Source organism: Hippocampus zosterae, chromosome 2 (assembly GCF_025434085.1).
Source record: "Hippocampus zosterae strain Florida chromosome 2, ASM2543408v3, whole genome shotgun sequence".
In the NCBI taxonomy this organism is placed as follows: domain Eukaryota; kingdom Metazoa; phylum Chordata; class Actinopteri; order Syngnathiformes; family Syngnathidae; genus Hippocampus; species Hippocampus zosterae.
Genome location: NC_067452.1, coordinates 40490846 through 40508338, shown reverse-complemented (window position 1 = coordinate 40508338; position 17493 = coordinate 40490846). Strand labels below are relative to the sequence as shown.

At 46.2% G+C, this 17493-nt stretch overlaps 2 protein-coding genes across 2 annotated transcripts; one reads left to right on the top strand and one right to left on the bottom strand.

Annotated features, from left to right (window-relative positions):
* Positions 1 to 1050: 1050 nt before the first annotated feature.
* On the top strand, positions 1051 to 4818 carry amigo1 (adhesion molecule with Ig-like domain 1). Its single transcript, XM_052055283.1, has 2 exons — positions 1051 to 1306; positions 2530 to 4818. Exon 2 carries the CDS (start codon positions 2610 to 2612, stop codon positions 4125 to 4127), a length of 1518 nt encoding a protein of 505 aa, XP_051911243.1. The 5' UTR covers positions 1051 to 1306; positions 2530 to 2609; the 3' UTR covers positions 4128 to 4818.
* Positions 4819 to 8926: 4108 nt separating this feature from the next.
* Positions 8927 to 15741, bottom strand: sypl2b (synaptophysin-like 2b). Its single transcript, XM_052055689.1, has 6 exons — positions 15556 to 15741; positions 15352 to 15429; positions 14006 to 14124; positions 13541 to 13745; positions 11489 to 11680; positions 8927 to 10123 (listed from the first exon to the last, which is right to left on the bottom strand). The coding sequence occupies exons 1-6, from the start codon at positions 15571 to 15573 to the stop codon at positions 9998 to 10000; spliced, it is 738 nt and encodes a 245-aa protein (XP_051911649.1). The 5' UTR covers positions 15574 to 15741; the 3' UTR covers positions 8927 to 9997.
* Positions 15742 to 17493: the final 1752 nt, after the last annotated feature.

The window sequence follows — 17493 nt, the reverse complement described above, 5'->3', positions numbered from 1 at the left end:
TGCGAGAACGAGATTAGGCATTGCAAACATATAACCATAAATATTAATAAACCATGTTTAAGTTTTTTGAACGTCTTGGTATAATGCAGCTTAAATGCTAAGCAAGAAATGTTATTGATTTATTTTTTATTTTAGCTTGCACATGCGGAAATCAACAACCCCGGTCCTTAGCATTTACAGCAACCCCTCGCTATAACACGGTTCATCTCTCACGGTATTTTTTTTAAAGATTATCAGTTGAGGGATTTCACTTATCGGGGGTTCTCTTTGGAAGGTAATCCGCGTATTACTGTATCCCGTATCCACAAGTATTTTCAAACAACTTTTCCAGTGAAAAATGTTTCCTCCACATTGGCGGTTCCACGCTTCCGTACATTTGGGACCATGCGAGAACAGTTCCGATCGCATTGGAGGTGGCCCACCTCGGAGATCGACGGCAGATAAAAGGCCACGGGCGCCCGTTGCTTGGCAACAGCATCCCCATCGCAGCAGCAGTAGCGAGTGGACTCGAGCGGAGCATGAATCACTTTCCGAGACGTCGTCGTCTGGCCAAACGCGCACGGGCCGCCTCAGTGGCCGTTCGCGAAGTGACCATCAGTCGCGTCTTCACGGTTGATGTTTGCTCCACCATTTACGTTCAAATAGTTGCTTGAAGGCTTCTGACAAAGCGGCGCCGGGCTTTTTGTTCGTCCGTCTATGGTCTTTTGCATAGTTTGTTAGCATTGAGCTAGCACACAATTCTAAAGCAATGTTGACTGGTTGTTTTCGTTCCACGATGTGTCCTCCATCCTCTTTGGGTATTGTTACAATACGTTGTGTAATTAATGATTTTATTCAAATAAAAAAACATTAATAAAGTATTGAAACAGATAAATTGAGTAAAAGTTTGTTTTTTTAAAGTCATTTTTACTTTTTTCACGCAAGTTCCAAAGCGCAGACTGAAATCAACTTAAGGAGTTGAATCAGTAGTTCTCTTTTTACTTTTTTATATTTTTACTTTTTTTTTGTTTTTACTTCCACCATAATGTGAATATTTGACACCCCCCCCCCCCCGCCCCCTTCCGCTGCGTGCTTTGCTTCTTTCAAAAGGCTGGCCGGGGCATCGCGTGTGCGCATGCTCAGTGCATCCTCATCTTCCTCATCGTCAGTCTTGCGGCTCGGACTTCCTTTGGCGCAAACGCGTCACAAGTCAAGCACCGCAGCGGCACAACAACATTGGCGAGGATATCTCGGGAGGGCTGGCGAGGAGGGGGGGCCATCTGCGTGCAACGCCAGCAGGCTCGGGGGGGAGGCTTCAAAGATGAAGGTAAACGTTTGTTATCATGTTTGTTTTTGTCCACAGCCCCCCCCCTCCCCCCTCCCTCCCTCAAAGTTGCACCACAAATCAACTGTGTGTATGATGAGGAGAAAGGGAGGGGGGGGGGGGGGCTCTTCGAAGCCTAAATAATGAACGGAGGGATGTGCGAGATGAAACACGTGACGCGATGCGCTGTCAATGGAAGGACAAGATGAATGGACGACGTGTTTTTCTGACTCCAGTGCAGTCGGGAGAGCTCCATGTCAACGTTGCCTGTCACCGCGTCGATTTCTTGATTTCTTCTTCTTTTTTTTTTCTTATTCAATCCGAAAGATGATTTCTTTCACTCCTTTTTATGATTGAGATTTTATTTAATCGATGTTTTTGGCCGCTTGGATTTAGGGTCCTTTAGGGTCGGAATTGAATGAGAGTTTAACCTCCAACGTTTTTGAAAAACAGACTAATTTATTTATTTTTTTTTGGGGGGGGGCAGCCTACATATGTATTGGTGCTCTTTATGTTGACTTTATTATGACTCCAATTACAATTGCTATATATCAAAGCTCGAGACGACGCACTAGCTAGCTAGCTAGCGTGCGCTCGGCTAGCTAGCTAGCGTGCGCTCGGCTAGCTGGTGCGGTCAAAACAAACGAGCTCTCATGATCTTCACCTGCAATGTGCGCAATAAAGTTTGGGTACACTGTATTGATTCTAAGTGCCCTTCGTGATTATCCGCAGACCTGGTTTAAGTTTTTGTTTTTTTTGTATCTCCAAACAAATGTATTTTTTTTCCATTTGAAATAACATTTCCGTCAAAGCGGATATGAGTTTTCTCCGCATGGTGTCCGGGTTCTCCCTTAGACATAAGGTGAGAAGCTCGGTCATCCGGGAGGGGCTCAGAATCGAGCCGCTTCTCCTCCACATTGAGAGGAGCCAGATGAGGTGGTTCAGGCATTTGATTCGGATGGCTCCTGGACGCCTCCCTGGTGAGGTGTTCCGGGCATGTCCCGCTGGCAGGAGACCCCGAGGAGGACCCAGGACACGCTGGAGAGACTATGTCACCCAGCTGGCATGGGAACCAATGCTGTACAAATGTAAAACCTCTTCACTATGCCCCCCCCACAAAAAAACCAAAACTTTTTGTCATAAAAAACTCAAACTGCACTGAAAATGTCCTCCAATCTGATGAGAGGGAAGCCTGAAGGTATTCTGTTTGCTTGCCACCTTTTCAGCCGCACTAAGCAATGTCCCGGACGTCTCCGGCGAGCGTTCCCTGCGATTGAGACGCCAGCCCAGTCCTCGGTTTGCAGAAATGGATCGGCGGCCGCCCGTCAGAAAAGAGGCGCCGCCCCGGAGCGAGCGCTTGGCACGGATCCTGTCGCTGGCCGTGTGGCTGGGCCTCCTGTGGCCTCCGGGAGGGGGGGCGGCGGCGGCGACGGCGGCACCCTGCGTCTGTGCCTCCAACATCCTGAGCTGCTCCAAGATGAACCTGAGCAGCGTCCCGGCGGGGCTGCCGCCCTACATGGCCGTCCTGGACCTCAGCTACAACGAGATTGTGAGGCTGAAGTCGGATTGGACCCCGGTCAAGCTCCCCAAACTCCGCAACCTGCTCCTGAGCCACAACAGTATGCTCTTCGTATCTTCCGAGGCCTTCGTGAACGTCAAGTATCTGCGCTATCTGGACCTGTCCTCCAACAGTCTCCAGCAGCTGGACGAGTTTGTCTTTGAGCCGCTGGTCAACTTGGAGATTCTCCTGCTGTACAGCAACCAAATCGCCCAAATCGATCAGTCGGCTTTCATCACCACGCTCAACCTGCAGAAGCTCTACCTGAGCCACAACCGCATCTCCCGGTTCCCCGTGGAGCTCATCAGGGAGAAGTCCCGTCTGGAGAAGCTCAGTCTGCTGGACGTGTCGTCCAACAGGATCAAGAAGCTTCCTCTGGACGAAATGCGAATGTTGCCCGCCTGGTTGAAAAACGGCCTGTATTTCCACCAGAACCCACTGGCGTGTCACTGTGACCTCTACTCGCTGGTCGCCCACTGGGACCTCCGCCAGCTCAACTCGGTGGCGGACTTCCGAGACGACTTCACTTGCGTGCTGCCGGGCGCGCAGAAGATTCTGATGGACGTGTTTGACCTGATCGGCGACAGCATGAACTGCAGCACCTTCAGGGAGGCGGAGGAGGAAGCCTTTCTGGAGCAAACGCTGACCCTGGGCTGTGACACCAAGCACAGGAACATGCTCAAGACCTGGACGCTTCCCGGGCACTCTCCGCTGACTCCGGACGGAAACCAGACGGCCAAAGTCCTGCCGGACGGCAGCCTACGGGTCAGTCCGGTTCGCTCCGAGGACTCGGGAACCTACACATGCTTCGCCACCGGCGAGGCCTTCAACGAGACCATCTACGTGGTGCTGAAGGTCCACAACTTCACCATGCATGGCAGCGGCGAGACCCTCAACACCGCCTACACCACCTTGGTGGGCTGCCTGGCCAGCGTGGTCCTGGTTCTGGTCTACCTCTATCTGACCCCGTGCCGCTGCTTCTGCTGCCCCGGCCAGGGCAAAGCCGGCCGGGGCGACGACAGCATCCGCTCGTCGGTGCTCAGCGTGACGCCCACCCACGGCGGGGACCCCTCGGCGCTCAACAGGCACGTGGTCTTCACCGACGCCAAGGAAGCCCGGGGCCAGAACGGCAAGTTGAACCCCGACGGAGACCAGGATGACGAGGAGGCCGACGCCGAGGCTCGCTCGCTGATGAAAGGAACCAGGAAGAAGTCCCTTGCCGAGTCCGTTAGCTCCGTCTTCTCGGACACTCCCATGATGGTCTGAGAGGGGACGAAGATCAGAACCAGGGGGAAGGACAAAGCGGGACTGGATTTGATTGATTGATTTGTTTTCCAGCATTCTAATGTGTAGCACTTCTTGATTTACATACTGTGAAGGAAGAAGGAGTGGACGTCCCAGAACGCGGTCCAGGCGACTGGACTCATCGCTTGTTCCAACAACAACCAAAGTTGAAGTGGAGGCGACTGGACTCTTCTGGATCTTCTTGATCCAGTCGAGTCCAGTCGCCCCCCCCAGTTCAACTTTTGAACCAGACGATCTACACAGACACTCAGGTCAGGATGTGATCGATGATATGACGGCAATTGCTTCTCGCCTACAACATATAGTAGCATAGGTAGAGCGCCCCCCCACCACCCCCACCCCCAAGTCCTGCCGCCAAGAGCAAAAATCGTCAAAATCCAAGTCATTCACCCCACCAAAAACGTGCCGTTGGATTCACGCATCACATCGAGAGGAGCCAGATGAGGTGGCTTGGGCATATGATTCGGATGCCTCCTGAGCGCCTCCCCGGTGAGGTGTTCCGGGCATGTCCCACCGGGAGGAGACCCCGAGGAAGACCCAGGACACGCTGGAGAGACTATGTCACCCAGCTGGCCTGGGAACGTCTCGGGATCCCCCGGGGAGAGCTGGAAGAAGTAGCTAGGGAGAGGGAAGTCTGGGCTTCCCTGCTAAAGCTGTTGCCCCCGCGACCCGGCCCCGGATAAGCGGTAGATGATGGATGGAGGGATGGATTCACGTATGCTGGTACTCGAGTTACGTTGGGTGGGGGTGCTGGGTCATCGGGGTGGGGGGCGACAATTGTTGATGAACCTCCAGCGCTTTATTAACCATGAGCGTGAAAGCGAGATATCAATGAAGTTGAATTGTATTGTATTACTCGTAGTCAAACACAGAAATACAAAATAAAAACAATCGCAGCCGATACTAACACGCACGCACTAAACGCATCGTGAATACTAACCAGAGCGCTTTCAAGGCGCCGGGGGAGCACGGGAATTCGACAGGGTGTGACTTTCAGCGTAGCGAGACTTTCGAGAACGATTATCATCGAGTTGGTTTTTAAACGCTCGTATCGTTTAAATCCAAATCCATTTTCATTTACACACCGAGCATGTTTGTCAAATAGATTTTGGGGGGCACTGGAACGGATTAATAGCAGTTCAATTCATTCCAATGGGGATCAACGTTTTGATACATTGGCGAAGCAAAGTGACAAGCACGGTCACGGAACGACTTCAACTCGGAAAGCCAGCGTGCCACCGTCATTGCCTGGAGATGCCATGGAGCTCCCGAGCATAGCTAGATAACGTAACGGTACGTGAACGCAGTTCCATGGCGCCGAGATGCCACCAAGATGGAGGGAAAGCATGCCGTGGAGCTTCATCAACGTACGTCAAAATATTTTCTAGGCATCGAGTGGCCACGAGATGGCGGAAATAGAAGACAAGAAGCTCCTCACCTGACCTCAGCATAGTTCCGTGGCACCAAGATGCTGCAAGGCAGCACCAAACGATTTTTCATTGGACAGAGATTTGGCCTGAGTAAAAACAAAAAAAAAAAACATTCAGAGGATTGGTTTGCCTCAAAATCGGTGAATTTGCACGTAGCAAATTGTCAATATGTTTGAGGGAGGCTATACATTTAATCCAGTGCGAGGGGCGGTTGGGGGTGGGGGGGTTGCTTGTCGCCGACCTTGATCCATCCATTGGAGAGGCAGGAACAGCTGATCAGGCAGGATTTGCATCGCGCGCCTCAACTGACACCGATTCCCCATGTCTTTGCTCTCAAGTGACCATTAGAATATGTGCCGTGGCAGCCTTGAGGAAACAAAAAAAGAACAAGAAGCAGAAATCGGATAGCCTCAGACCAGGAATCCGATACGTGGGGGGGGATATCTGCCAATGCGGATGGGATGTATCACCACATCAAGCCCAGTTTGACGACATCGATACACCGACGTTGGTGACATGGGACATGCCTGCGTCTGCACAAATATGTTGAAAACGCCCGCCGCAAAATAGAAAGCATTTGAAAACCATGTAAATATGCTACGTTAGCGGTGTACAATGTAGGACATCAATATCATGTCGATTGTGTATGCTGCATTAAAAGTATTTAGAACATGACGTATCGTCAAATAGCTACGTTAGCACTTTGTAGACCGTTCAATATGATGCAACTGCAGTGGTGCCTTGAGATATGAGTGACCCGATGTATGAGTTTTGGGAGATCTGAGCCATCGGTCGTAGCGTGCTACGACCACACAACGTTGCCTTCCGCTAGCTGAACGCTAACACGCAATGCAAATCATCCTAGATGGGCTAACGTGTTAAAAGCCTTTCAGCAAAGGATCAAGCGGCTCGGAAGATGAATGAATGAATGAATGAATGTTCGAACAAAAAGGGTGCATCAAGACATGTAGACAGACAGAATATGAAAATTACCCATGAGCATGTTTTCATGATCCTCTGCGAAAAACGGCTAACTTTACCGCAGAGTCCCCGACAGTAGATGTTTGAAAGTCTTCTTTGTTTCTGTTTTCATGACCTTATTCTGCTGCCCCCGGTGGCCGAGCCACAAACACCAAAGGCAGTCACAATGAACTGTCATTAGCATATGTTTAGACAACAAAGTTCCATTCCCTTTAACCGTTTCATGCACCCTGTAACCTGATACCATGATTAGCTCTCCACTGTCGTAACCGCTGTCCTCAAAACGGTTGCGCAATGACATGACACCATTTTTTTTGGGGGGTTGTTCGGCTGGCTGGAACAGATGAATGGCTTTTCAGTCAGTACAATGGGGAAAAGATGATTTGAGTTGAGTGCTTTCAATGGAACGAATGAGACTCGTATCTCAAGGCGCCACTGTATGCTACATTGGAGATGCGTTAAATGAGGAAATGAATTTGTTGTCACGTGGAAATTCTCCTCAGTGAAATCAGCGGAGGAGAAACGATGCTATGTTTGCATTATTGATGTATTAATCGTTGACTTCTGCCTTGTCACTTCCTGGCGTTGACGCTTGTGTCCTTATCATCAAATGTAATTTTGTGTGTTGTTTTGTGCGGATGTAGATGACACGGTCATACGGAATCTGGGCATTAAGTGGGAATTGGGCCATTCGACCTGCAATGTAAATCCAGCCTGAGTGGATGCATCAGACATTTTACAGAGACAAGTGTAGCATCGACGTAAGGTCACGGATCACCACGACAGAGCTGACCTATGGATACATTTTACTCTGTGTAACGACGCTGTGTAAGCCTTATGTGACTAAAACAAGACATAACCTCCAGCAAAATAAATACTGAATGCAGGGATGCGCTTTGTCCGACTTGTGATATGAATATCAGTCGTGTTTTTAAAGCAGTACTGAATCAGGAAGCGTTCACTGCTCAAAAATTGGTTACAACACTTACTATAAATGGTCGTTTTTTTCGGCTAAAAACGCCTTACTATACGTGGTTGTTTTTTCGGCTAAAAACACCTTACTATATATGGTCATTTTTTTCGGCTAAAAATGCCTTACTGTATACATGGTCGTTTTTTTTCGGCCAAAAACGCCTTACTATACATCGTCATTTTTTTTTCGGCTAAAAATGCCTTACTATACATGGTCATTTTTTTCGTCTAAAAACACCGTAGTATACATGGTCGTTTTTTTTGGGCTAAAAACGCCTTACTATACATCGTAATTTTTTTGGCTAAAAATGCCTTACTATACATGGTCGTTTTTTTGGGGTACTAAAAATGCCTTACTATACATGGTCGTTTTTTTGGGGTACTAAAAATGCCTTACTATACATGGTCGTTTTTTTTCGGCTAAAAACGCCTTACTATACATGGTCATTTTTGTGGGCTAAAAACGCCTTACTATACATGGTCGTTTTTTTTCGGCTAAAAATGCCTTACTATACATGGTCGTTTTTTTTCCGGCTAAAAACGCCTTACTATACATGGTCGTTTTTTTTCCGGCTAAAAACGCCTTACTATACATGGTCGTTTTTTGGGGGCTAAAAACGCCTTACTATACATGGTCGTTTTTTTCGGCTAAAAATGCCTTACTGTATACATGGCCCGTTTTTTTTCCGGCCAAAAACACCTTACTATACATGGTCGGGTTTATTTTCGGCTAAAAATGCCTTACTATACATCGTCATTTTTTTGGGCTAAAAACGCCTTACTATACATCGTCATTTTTTTTCGGCTAAAAACGCCTTACTATACATCATTTTTTTTCGGCTAAAAACACCGTAGTATAGATGGTCGTTTTTTTGGGGCTAAAAACGCCTTACTATACATGGTCGTTTTTTTCGGCTAAAAACGCCTTACTATACATGGTCATTTTTTTCGGCTAAAAATGTCTTACTTTATATGGTCGTTTTTTTCGGCTAAAAATGCCTTACTATACATGGTCGTTTTTTTGGATGCTAAAAATGCCTTACTATACATGGTCATTTTTTTCGGCACAAAATGCCTTACTATACATCGTCATTTTTTCCGGCTAAAAACGCCTTACTGTACATCATTTTTTTTCGGCTAAAAACACCGTAGTATACATGGTCATTTTTTTGGGGCTAAAAACGCCTTACTATACATGGTCATTTTTTTCGGCTAAAAATGCCTTACTATACATAGTCGTTTTTTTGGATGCTAAAAATGCCTTACTATACATGGTCGTTTTTTGGGGGATTCAACAAGTTTGTTGTATTGCCTCGTCTTTGCCGACATAGCAAGCGAGACTTTACATTTGACACTTGCGTTTATTAATAAGACACATGACAATGGAAACAGCTGGGCTTTATTGAGCAAGCAGATATTTACAATAAGCACAAACGTTTTGTGCAGAATGTAGGCTGGTCGCAGCCATTTTGTAACAAAGCAGATTTTATTAGTCAAAGGATTGATTGCTTCAGTCGCTGAAATACTACTGGACCTTCATGATGACGACGACGAGTCTTCTTTTTCCCATCAACAAAGATTCAAGACAAGGAGATGAGAACCACCCCCCCCCCCACATACGTCACAGTTTAATGTGTAAATAATAACCATAGTCATCAAAATCTCAAGTTTTAAACCAGTAAACAAGAATAGCCGAGCGATGCGATGCAAGGTGACAGAAAATTGAATAAAAAAAAAAGAAAAACCTCACTTGGATCTCATTTTCGGAAGCAAATCAAACAATTTGGAGCACAAATTCCTTCACTCAATGATGGGGAACAATTATTGAAGACTTGTTTTTGGCAATTGGATAAAGTCATTCAAGTGCAGCACCAATATTAATCTTATGGGATTATTATTACTACTAGTCGAGCGCACATCAACACAAGCATATCGAATGAGGGCCTCCATTATTCTAGTTGTCGAGTTTCAAATGTAGTAATTATCTGAGAGGATGGGAGTAAAACTATTCCAAAGGTTTGCATTCTTCTTGAGAACTGCACTCTCAACATCGACATTTACGTTAAATGATTCAAATGGACGTCTTGGAAAGTTAGAAAAAAAAAAAAAAACACTGACAAGAAAATTGGCACTCATGAGCCCCAGCTGCAAATTGGTGACTTGGACAAATTCAAAAGGAGTTTTTTGTTGTCGTTTAGTTTTGTTTTTTTGCAGATGCCATATAATTCATAGGAGCTCTGGCATTTGGTCATCACGATGAGTCCCCCCCCCCCACCTCAAAAAAAAAAACCCCACCGGATATAGGCAACGAAACGGGACCCTTCAACTTTCCGTGTAAATGTTTAGCCTAAGAATCAGTCTCCCCTCTAATCTGCAGCCGTTGTTTGAGCGCCGTCACGCCACGAGAAGCCGAAAACGTGCCGGAAAGACAACGAACGCGATGAGGAGTTACGACGGCCGACCTCCGCCCTCCGCATCTGCAGCAGGCGGTGCGGCCGTCTTGTGGAAAGGAGTTTCCTTGTAAATGAACCAACAGTTGCCAGCCCACAAGATGACGTTCAGGAAACCAAAAATCTGCGCGCACACAAAAAAAAAAAGGTGGAGGGGAATGAGATAGCAGTAGAGCTCATTGTCACCGGCGCCAATATTGAGTCAGTGGTTGTCATGACAACGAATATATGTACATACTGTATATATTTTGCTCATTGTCTTTGCTTTTTTTTTTTTTTGTTTGCGTGACTTTATCACAACAAAGGATGCCGGGAAGAGAAAAGTGTCACATTTATTTTCACCAGCACCAAAAAGCACAACAGCCTGTCAGGGACTCGTGCAAGCTCCGACAACGAATAAAAGCAAAGTCAAACGGCGAGAGTGGGTCGGAATAGTGGCTTTTGGTGTTTTTTATGACATTTTGGGTGCGTTTGCACCTACAAGGTTTAAGATTTATGATCTTTAACCCTTGTGTGCTCCAAATTAAAAAGGCCTTAAGTTACGCATTTTACAATTTTTGTAGTGATGTATTTTGTGTTATAAAAACATTTTTTTTTTGTTCAAACACTCAAAATGTTCAGAGGCATCTGTGCTATCCATACATATATAGTTTTTATTAGTTCTTTGGGATTTTTTATTCTTTATTTTTTGCAAAAGGAAAAAAAAAATTGTCCCAACCAAGCCCTACTAACAATCCCGACCGGACGTGTCTCTGGCGCCACCAAAAGTTGCACAATTGCAATGACCTCAACCCAACAATGTGACATGCTTACGTCTGTCCAAGCGAAAACAAAGCGATTGACGTAAAAATCGCGTGAAATGCATGTTTACACATTAGGTTTACGATGCATTCAAAAATATGAATTATAATGGGTCTCTATGGTGCAAAATATGTCAATTGTGAAGATTAAGGTATCAAAACGTTTTTTTATTATTGCTGCAATGCCTGAGAATTATCAGCCGGAGACGTCATGAAATTTAGGCCATTTTAGAACCCCTCCATAAGTTACAGCTCTCTCGTGTTTTTCTGAATGCCTTTGCCTTGGATTCAAAGACATCATTTTACATTTATCGCAAGCGGTGCACTACGAGGGTTAAAAAGTTGAAATGTCAGTTTCAATGCCGTTCGCGCCAAACTTTCAGCTTAGTTCACAAGACGATTGATGACATCTCAACCGCGGTTGAACTGGTCCAATTAAACCAAGTTGACATTGATTTCTGTCGCACCAGAACTTTGAACCGTAGTTTGAGCTCTGTTGAAGAATTCATTTTAACTTGAAAAATTGCAATTTTTTTTGTTTTGTTTTTGGGTGAATTGAGCAAATAAAATGGCGTTTCTCTCAGGAATTTAATAAGCAGGCTCAATCCTCTTGAATTTTATGACACAAGGGACCTTTTGGTGTTTATTATTATTATTTTTTTTTTTGAATGTAAGAGGCACGAACTTACCACAGAGGCGTTGAGTCGGCCCATGTGAGGCATGGCACCCGCCGTGCATTTGGTGTTGGCATCCTTGCACACGGTGAGAAAAGTCAGAATGGTGGCGGGACTGGTGGCCCACTTGACGTCGGACAAGCCTTTGGCCCAAGTGGAGGAGGAAGCCAGCCACAAGAATGCAAAGGCCGCCGTCAACAGCAGGTCCTTTGACAAACAAAACATGGCATTTCATCAATTTGGACGGCCATTTAAAAATGCCACGCGCGTGGACGCCCGGGGGGACATTTGCCGTGGCACTCCTGACCCAAAACTTTTACCGAAACCGCGTCATGTGTTCATGGAGCGACACCGCTACTAAACATACCGCTGTGGATTTATGTGCGTGAAACATTCAGATTCTACTTTGGTTGTTGCCGTTTACAAATTTGACTGTGTGGAAAGAGCACAGGACAGATTGGAAATCTTTTCAAATTCTCAGTTTTTTTTTCTTTTAACAATACTGTGTTATCATGTGATCACAACAATAATCATGAACATTTTTGTTATGACAATTAATTTACATTTTCATACCGACGCACCTTTTCGCGTTGGAGGGAAGAAATCTCCAACACTTTCCGAACACAATTAGAAGGCGTGATCAAACATACGTGAGCTTTAAAAAAAAAATAATGCACCCACGCTAGCGGATGTTTTTGGAAAGGCAGCAGGAGCAAAACTGCGTTCCGTTGGACCTCATCCTCAAACCCTCATCTCGTGTACAAGAAATGAAAAACGAAATCAAAGACGCCCGTTTCTCTCACGTCATTGTCCGAGTCAATCTCGTTGCCGTGCGGCTCCTCAGAAACGATGCCGGCTTTTGCGAAAGCTCCAGCAACAGTGCAAGTAGACACGTTAGCCCGAGCATCCGCAATCCATTCACAAATGGGGGCGGGACTCGCCTCCCCCGGTCTTGGCCTAGCCGTGTTCGCCAAATTTTGTGCCATCCAGGTTTTGATTTCTTCCAAACAGGATAGGAGTGGGGCGGCCCGGTAGTCCAGTGGTTAGCACGTCGGCTTCACAGTGCAGAGGTACCGGGTTCGATTCCAGCTCCGGCCTCCCTGTGTGGAGTTTGCATGTTCTCCCCGGGCTTGCGTGGGTTTTCTCCGGGTGCTCCGGTTTCCTCCCACATTCCAAAAACATGCGTGGCAGGCTGATTGAACACTCTAAATTGTCCCTAGGTGTGAGTGTGAGTGCGAATGGTTGTTTGTTTCTGTGTGCCCTGCGATTGGCTGGCAACCGATTCAGGGTGTCCCCCCCGCCTACTGCCTGAAGACAGCTGGGATGGGCTCCAGTGGGACATAGATCTGGCAGTCATCTGCAAAGCAGTGGAAGGGAATACCATGATTCCTTAAGATGGAACCCAATGGGAGAAGATACAGCGAGAACAGCAGAGGCCCCAGAATTGAGCCCTGTGGAACACCGCATGACAGGGGAGCAGTGCAGGACTCAGAGCAGCCAAGGCTGACACAAAAGGTCCTGTCAGCTAGATAGGACCTAAACCACTCAAGAGCGCTGCCGCCAATGCCCACCAAGTGTTGCAAACGAGTAGATGATCAAAAAGGATCATTTGTATTCCCAATTTGGGATTTATGTTAGTAGTCTCTAGAAGAAGACAAAAGTTCTTTTTAATCAAACATTTCCCCGTTAAGTAGAAAAATCGGAGAAACTCATAGTTTCTGAGCAGTTTTTTTAAATTTTAAATTAACAGGGTCTATAAAATGAAAATACCTCAACATACGGCATAAGCACTCGCTGATGCTTTCAGTGCGCGTCCTGACAGAACGGAAGCGAAGCGCAGCACCGTCAGCTGCCGAGAAAGGCCAACGTTTCATTGACGTGCTCTGTGAAGCCTCGGTCACACCGGCCAGCGAATGCGAGAGCATTTTCCTGCCTTGCTTTCCTGAATTGATACGCGACCATTTTATTTTAATGTGCGGGAAAGCGTGACAAGCCGCCTTGGTTGTTGAATTTCACAACGGATGGATCGCTTTCACACGTAATAGATCCTAAGCCACGGAAACGTACCACAATCGGGCCACGATTGGATTCCCGGTACAGATTCTGGAAGCCCAAATAGATGACGAGGGAGGCGGTGCTGTACAGAAACGCCAACACTCCGATGCAGACGTAAAACTGCGCCGATGAAGCATAATCTCCAGTCAGGTAGTAGACCGCCGGCTTGGTTGCGTTGACGACGCAGGTGGGAACGTCATACGGATGCTCCATCAACCTGAAGAAACACGGAGAAGAAACGACGGCGACAAAAAAATCTCATGGCACGCCACTAAATCAAACGCCATAAAAATAAAAGATAGAAAACAATAAAAAGGCAAACTTTGAGGGCAAGTAACAAACATTTTTTTTTGTGCAATATGTTCCTTGTGCCCCTGCCAGTCTAAAAATGTTATTGATTGAGTTGAAGCAGATTGATTCGCACGTTGCTGCGGAAATCTGAGCTGTTATTGTTGTTCTAATTATCGCCGCGCTAACCTAAACGGGTAGTTGAATTCTGCGTGGATTTCTTGATTCTGGCTGCCAGGGCACTGGATGTTGATGCTGGTCGTACCGCCGTAGCCTCCGGTTGTGGCAAAGGCAAAGATTGTGAACACCTGCAATTGCAATCGCACATAATGGTTCACTTGTGATGGTCATATAAACATGAGCCAATTCATGTTTTTTTTTTTTAACTCTGAAGACAGGAGATACACACCTCAAGGTCTCACGTCATAACACGACAGGGAAAAATCCACCAAAAATGTTGCGCAAAAAGTACAACTTTAATTATATAGTGTTGGCTGTGGTCCGAACTCTGTCCAGTCAAATGGCAGCGTTTGCAAATCATATTTTACGACTATATAGCAAATGCAATTAATCGTTGCGTCCGAGTCCAGACGCCCACCCGAAGACTAACCGGGCCATGCATGTTCCGGATGTCACTCAGCGGGCTAAGCCCCTTAAAAGCAAACACGACAGCTGCAATGGTTGTGACTCGCTTGCCTCCAGCATACAGTTATACTTTATAAAACCAGTTTATGTCATTAATTTGTTTCATATACTTGAATAAATTAAACTAACACATTTTTGATGATAAAAAAATTGTGTGGGGGGGTTACAGATTAATCACATGTGAAAACATTTCCATGGGGGATGACGATTTTGAATTAAGCTTGGTCACGGAACAAATTGAGGTAATGCTAGACAGTAGACCCCCGAATACTCGCGGATTGACACCTGCCGATTTTTTTTAATCTCATATATTGAACACATAGGTAAATAAGTGTTTTTATTATCATTTTAACCCTCATTTTTCGTGGAAAACTGTATTGGAGGTAGGTTTATCCTCGCTCCTTCAAGAAATTTTCAATACGTTTGTAAAGGGAATCAATTCTACGCGGATTTTGCCTATTCGCGTATCGCGAATAGCGGTGGTACAAAGTACTCGGAAACAAAATGTTTACTCGCGAACTCAAGTGCTTTAAGATGGGCATTTCCTCTTTAAAATGTTGCCTGGGCTTGCAGCAAGACAGAATGTATGCAAGAGCCACGCCCAATAAAACGCGAAATGAACATAGCGATTCAGAAAATGTATCAGCATTATATTGGCTCCCCTTTTTTTAGCTTAGCATCCTCACGAACTTCAGCCAGCTAATTAGCGCGCGGCATCACGGAAGTACAAAACATATCAACCTCATTGCAGCACCACCAAAGTGGCGAAATGGCTCCAGCCATTTTTAAGACGAGACACCGAATCAATTTGGGCGCTCGTTTTTGTCGCGAGCGAAAATGACGGAATCACGAGACGGCTCTAATAGCCATATGGCGACGACCAAACTTACCCATTCGAGCAAGCGGATGAACGCCAACGGCTCTTTGAGAGGACCCAAGTCGAGAGTAAATCCTGACGACAACACTTTCTAAAAGACGAGAGAGAGAGAGAGAGAGACCATTGGAAAGAAGAGGAGAAGTTACTTGCTGGAACAAAGTCGATCTTTGAAGGGGCGTTAGTTGGAAATAAAGCGTTTGCTGTGTGTTGTTGTTACCTGGGCAACAGATTCCATCGTTTCCCCACAGGAAATGGTTGCTGTGGCTCTTTTTTTTTAATCGTGAATGTTGGCCGCTGGTTTCGATTCCTGTGAGCTTGTCAAAACTTTCTCCTCAACTTCAGTCACAGGCAGAGTGTCAAACACGTGATCCGTGACGTCACCGGAAGTTAATGTGTCAAGACGTTCACAATCCCACTAGGGATCTCGGCCTCGAGGGAGCAACCAATCATATTGGAAAGGGCGTGTAATGCCTGCAACTCCAGTGGGATTCATGATAACGTAACTCGAAGCGCTCTTGTAAATGTACATTTACAAGAGCGCTTCTATACTTAGAAGTTGTTGTATACTATACATACGGTCATGCCGTGGACGTGTGTATGACGTGTCCAGTACATATATCCATTATACGTCCGTGGTTCATACGTCCGATGCAGACATTTCGCCATATTGGATGTGGCACAGTCGAGCACTTTCACTTTGAACATACTCAGCCAAAACGTACGACACTACATTCAGTTAAAAAAAAATTATACATTCGCAGGCCATCTGCACACAAGTGGTGTGATATACCTTCGAATTTGCGGTGGAACTCTTAAAGAGGAAGCATGTAGCGCACAAAAATCAAGTGCCCTATAGCGGAAAGAGGATAAATACAGCATCCAATAAGGTTGAAAAGAGCACGTTGACCTCACAGTGCAGAGGTACTGGGTTCAATTCCTCCCTGTGTGGAGTTTGCATGTTTTCCCCGGGCCTGCGTAGGTTTTCTCCGGATACTCCGGTTTCCTCCCACATTCCAAAAACATGCATGGCAGGTTGAATTGTCCCTAAATTGTCACTAGGTGCAGGCTGATTGAACACTAAATTGTCCCTTGTTCTTCTCTGTGTGCCCTGCGATTGGCTGGCAACCAGTTCAGGGTGTCCCCCGCCTATTGCCCGAAGACAGCTGGGATAGGCTCCAGAACCCCCCTGCGACCCTTGTGAGGATATGTGGATCGGAAAATCAGGGCACACAGAGACGAACAACCATTCACGCCCACACTCACACCTAGGGACAATTTAGAGTGTCCAATCAGCCTGCCATGCATGTTTTTTGGAATATAGGAGGAAACCGGAGCACCCGGAGAAAACCCACGCAGCCCCGGGGAGAACATGCAAACCCCACACAGGGAGGCCGGAGATGGAATCGAACCCGGTGCCTCTGCACTGTGAAGCCGACGTGCTAACCACTGGACTACCGGGCCGCCCCTCATTATTTGTGTTATTTGATATTTGAAGCCAGCTCTATTAAATTAGCGGGGGCAAAATCTGAGAGAAAATTCAGGTTAAAGCTTGACTCCACTGGGATTCAAACTGTGCTCAACACACGATCACCATTTCATGTGTTGTAAAAAGGCAAGGAATGCTAGTGCGTCGAGGGGTTTCCAGCACAGGTTGGTGAAAGCCTTGAAATTCAGCAAACTTGTTGCGGCACTTTTTATTTTTGGCAGCTTTTTTCTTGTTTTCACTGCCGGGTATCATGGGAACGTGTCAGACTGGTTTTGCCACCCGGCGAGTAAAGAAGCGCATAATCAAATAACTTGACGAGAAATAGCACATGATCTGCTTCTCCCGTTCTCAACAAATACTTGCATTTATCCTCTTAGGTGGTCTCACACTGCTACATCGGATACAAAAAAAATCAAGACTTATTACATTGATATGAGTGAAGTTTTCATTTGAAGCAGAAGATATGAAGAGTTTTTTTGCCCTACCGCACTCATGAGCACAGTCATGGTTTTGCGGAAGCAGCCCATCGTCTCACACACACACACGCGCGGCGCGCACACACACCATGATGGACCTCCCGTGACCTCGATAATAATGTAACTGGGTCAATGTTACATTCCAGAATTGGAGGACATTTTAGTTTCAAAATTCTTGAAAAATGAACCTTGA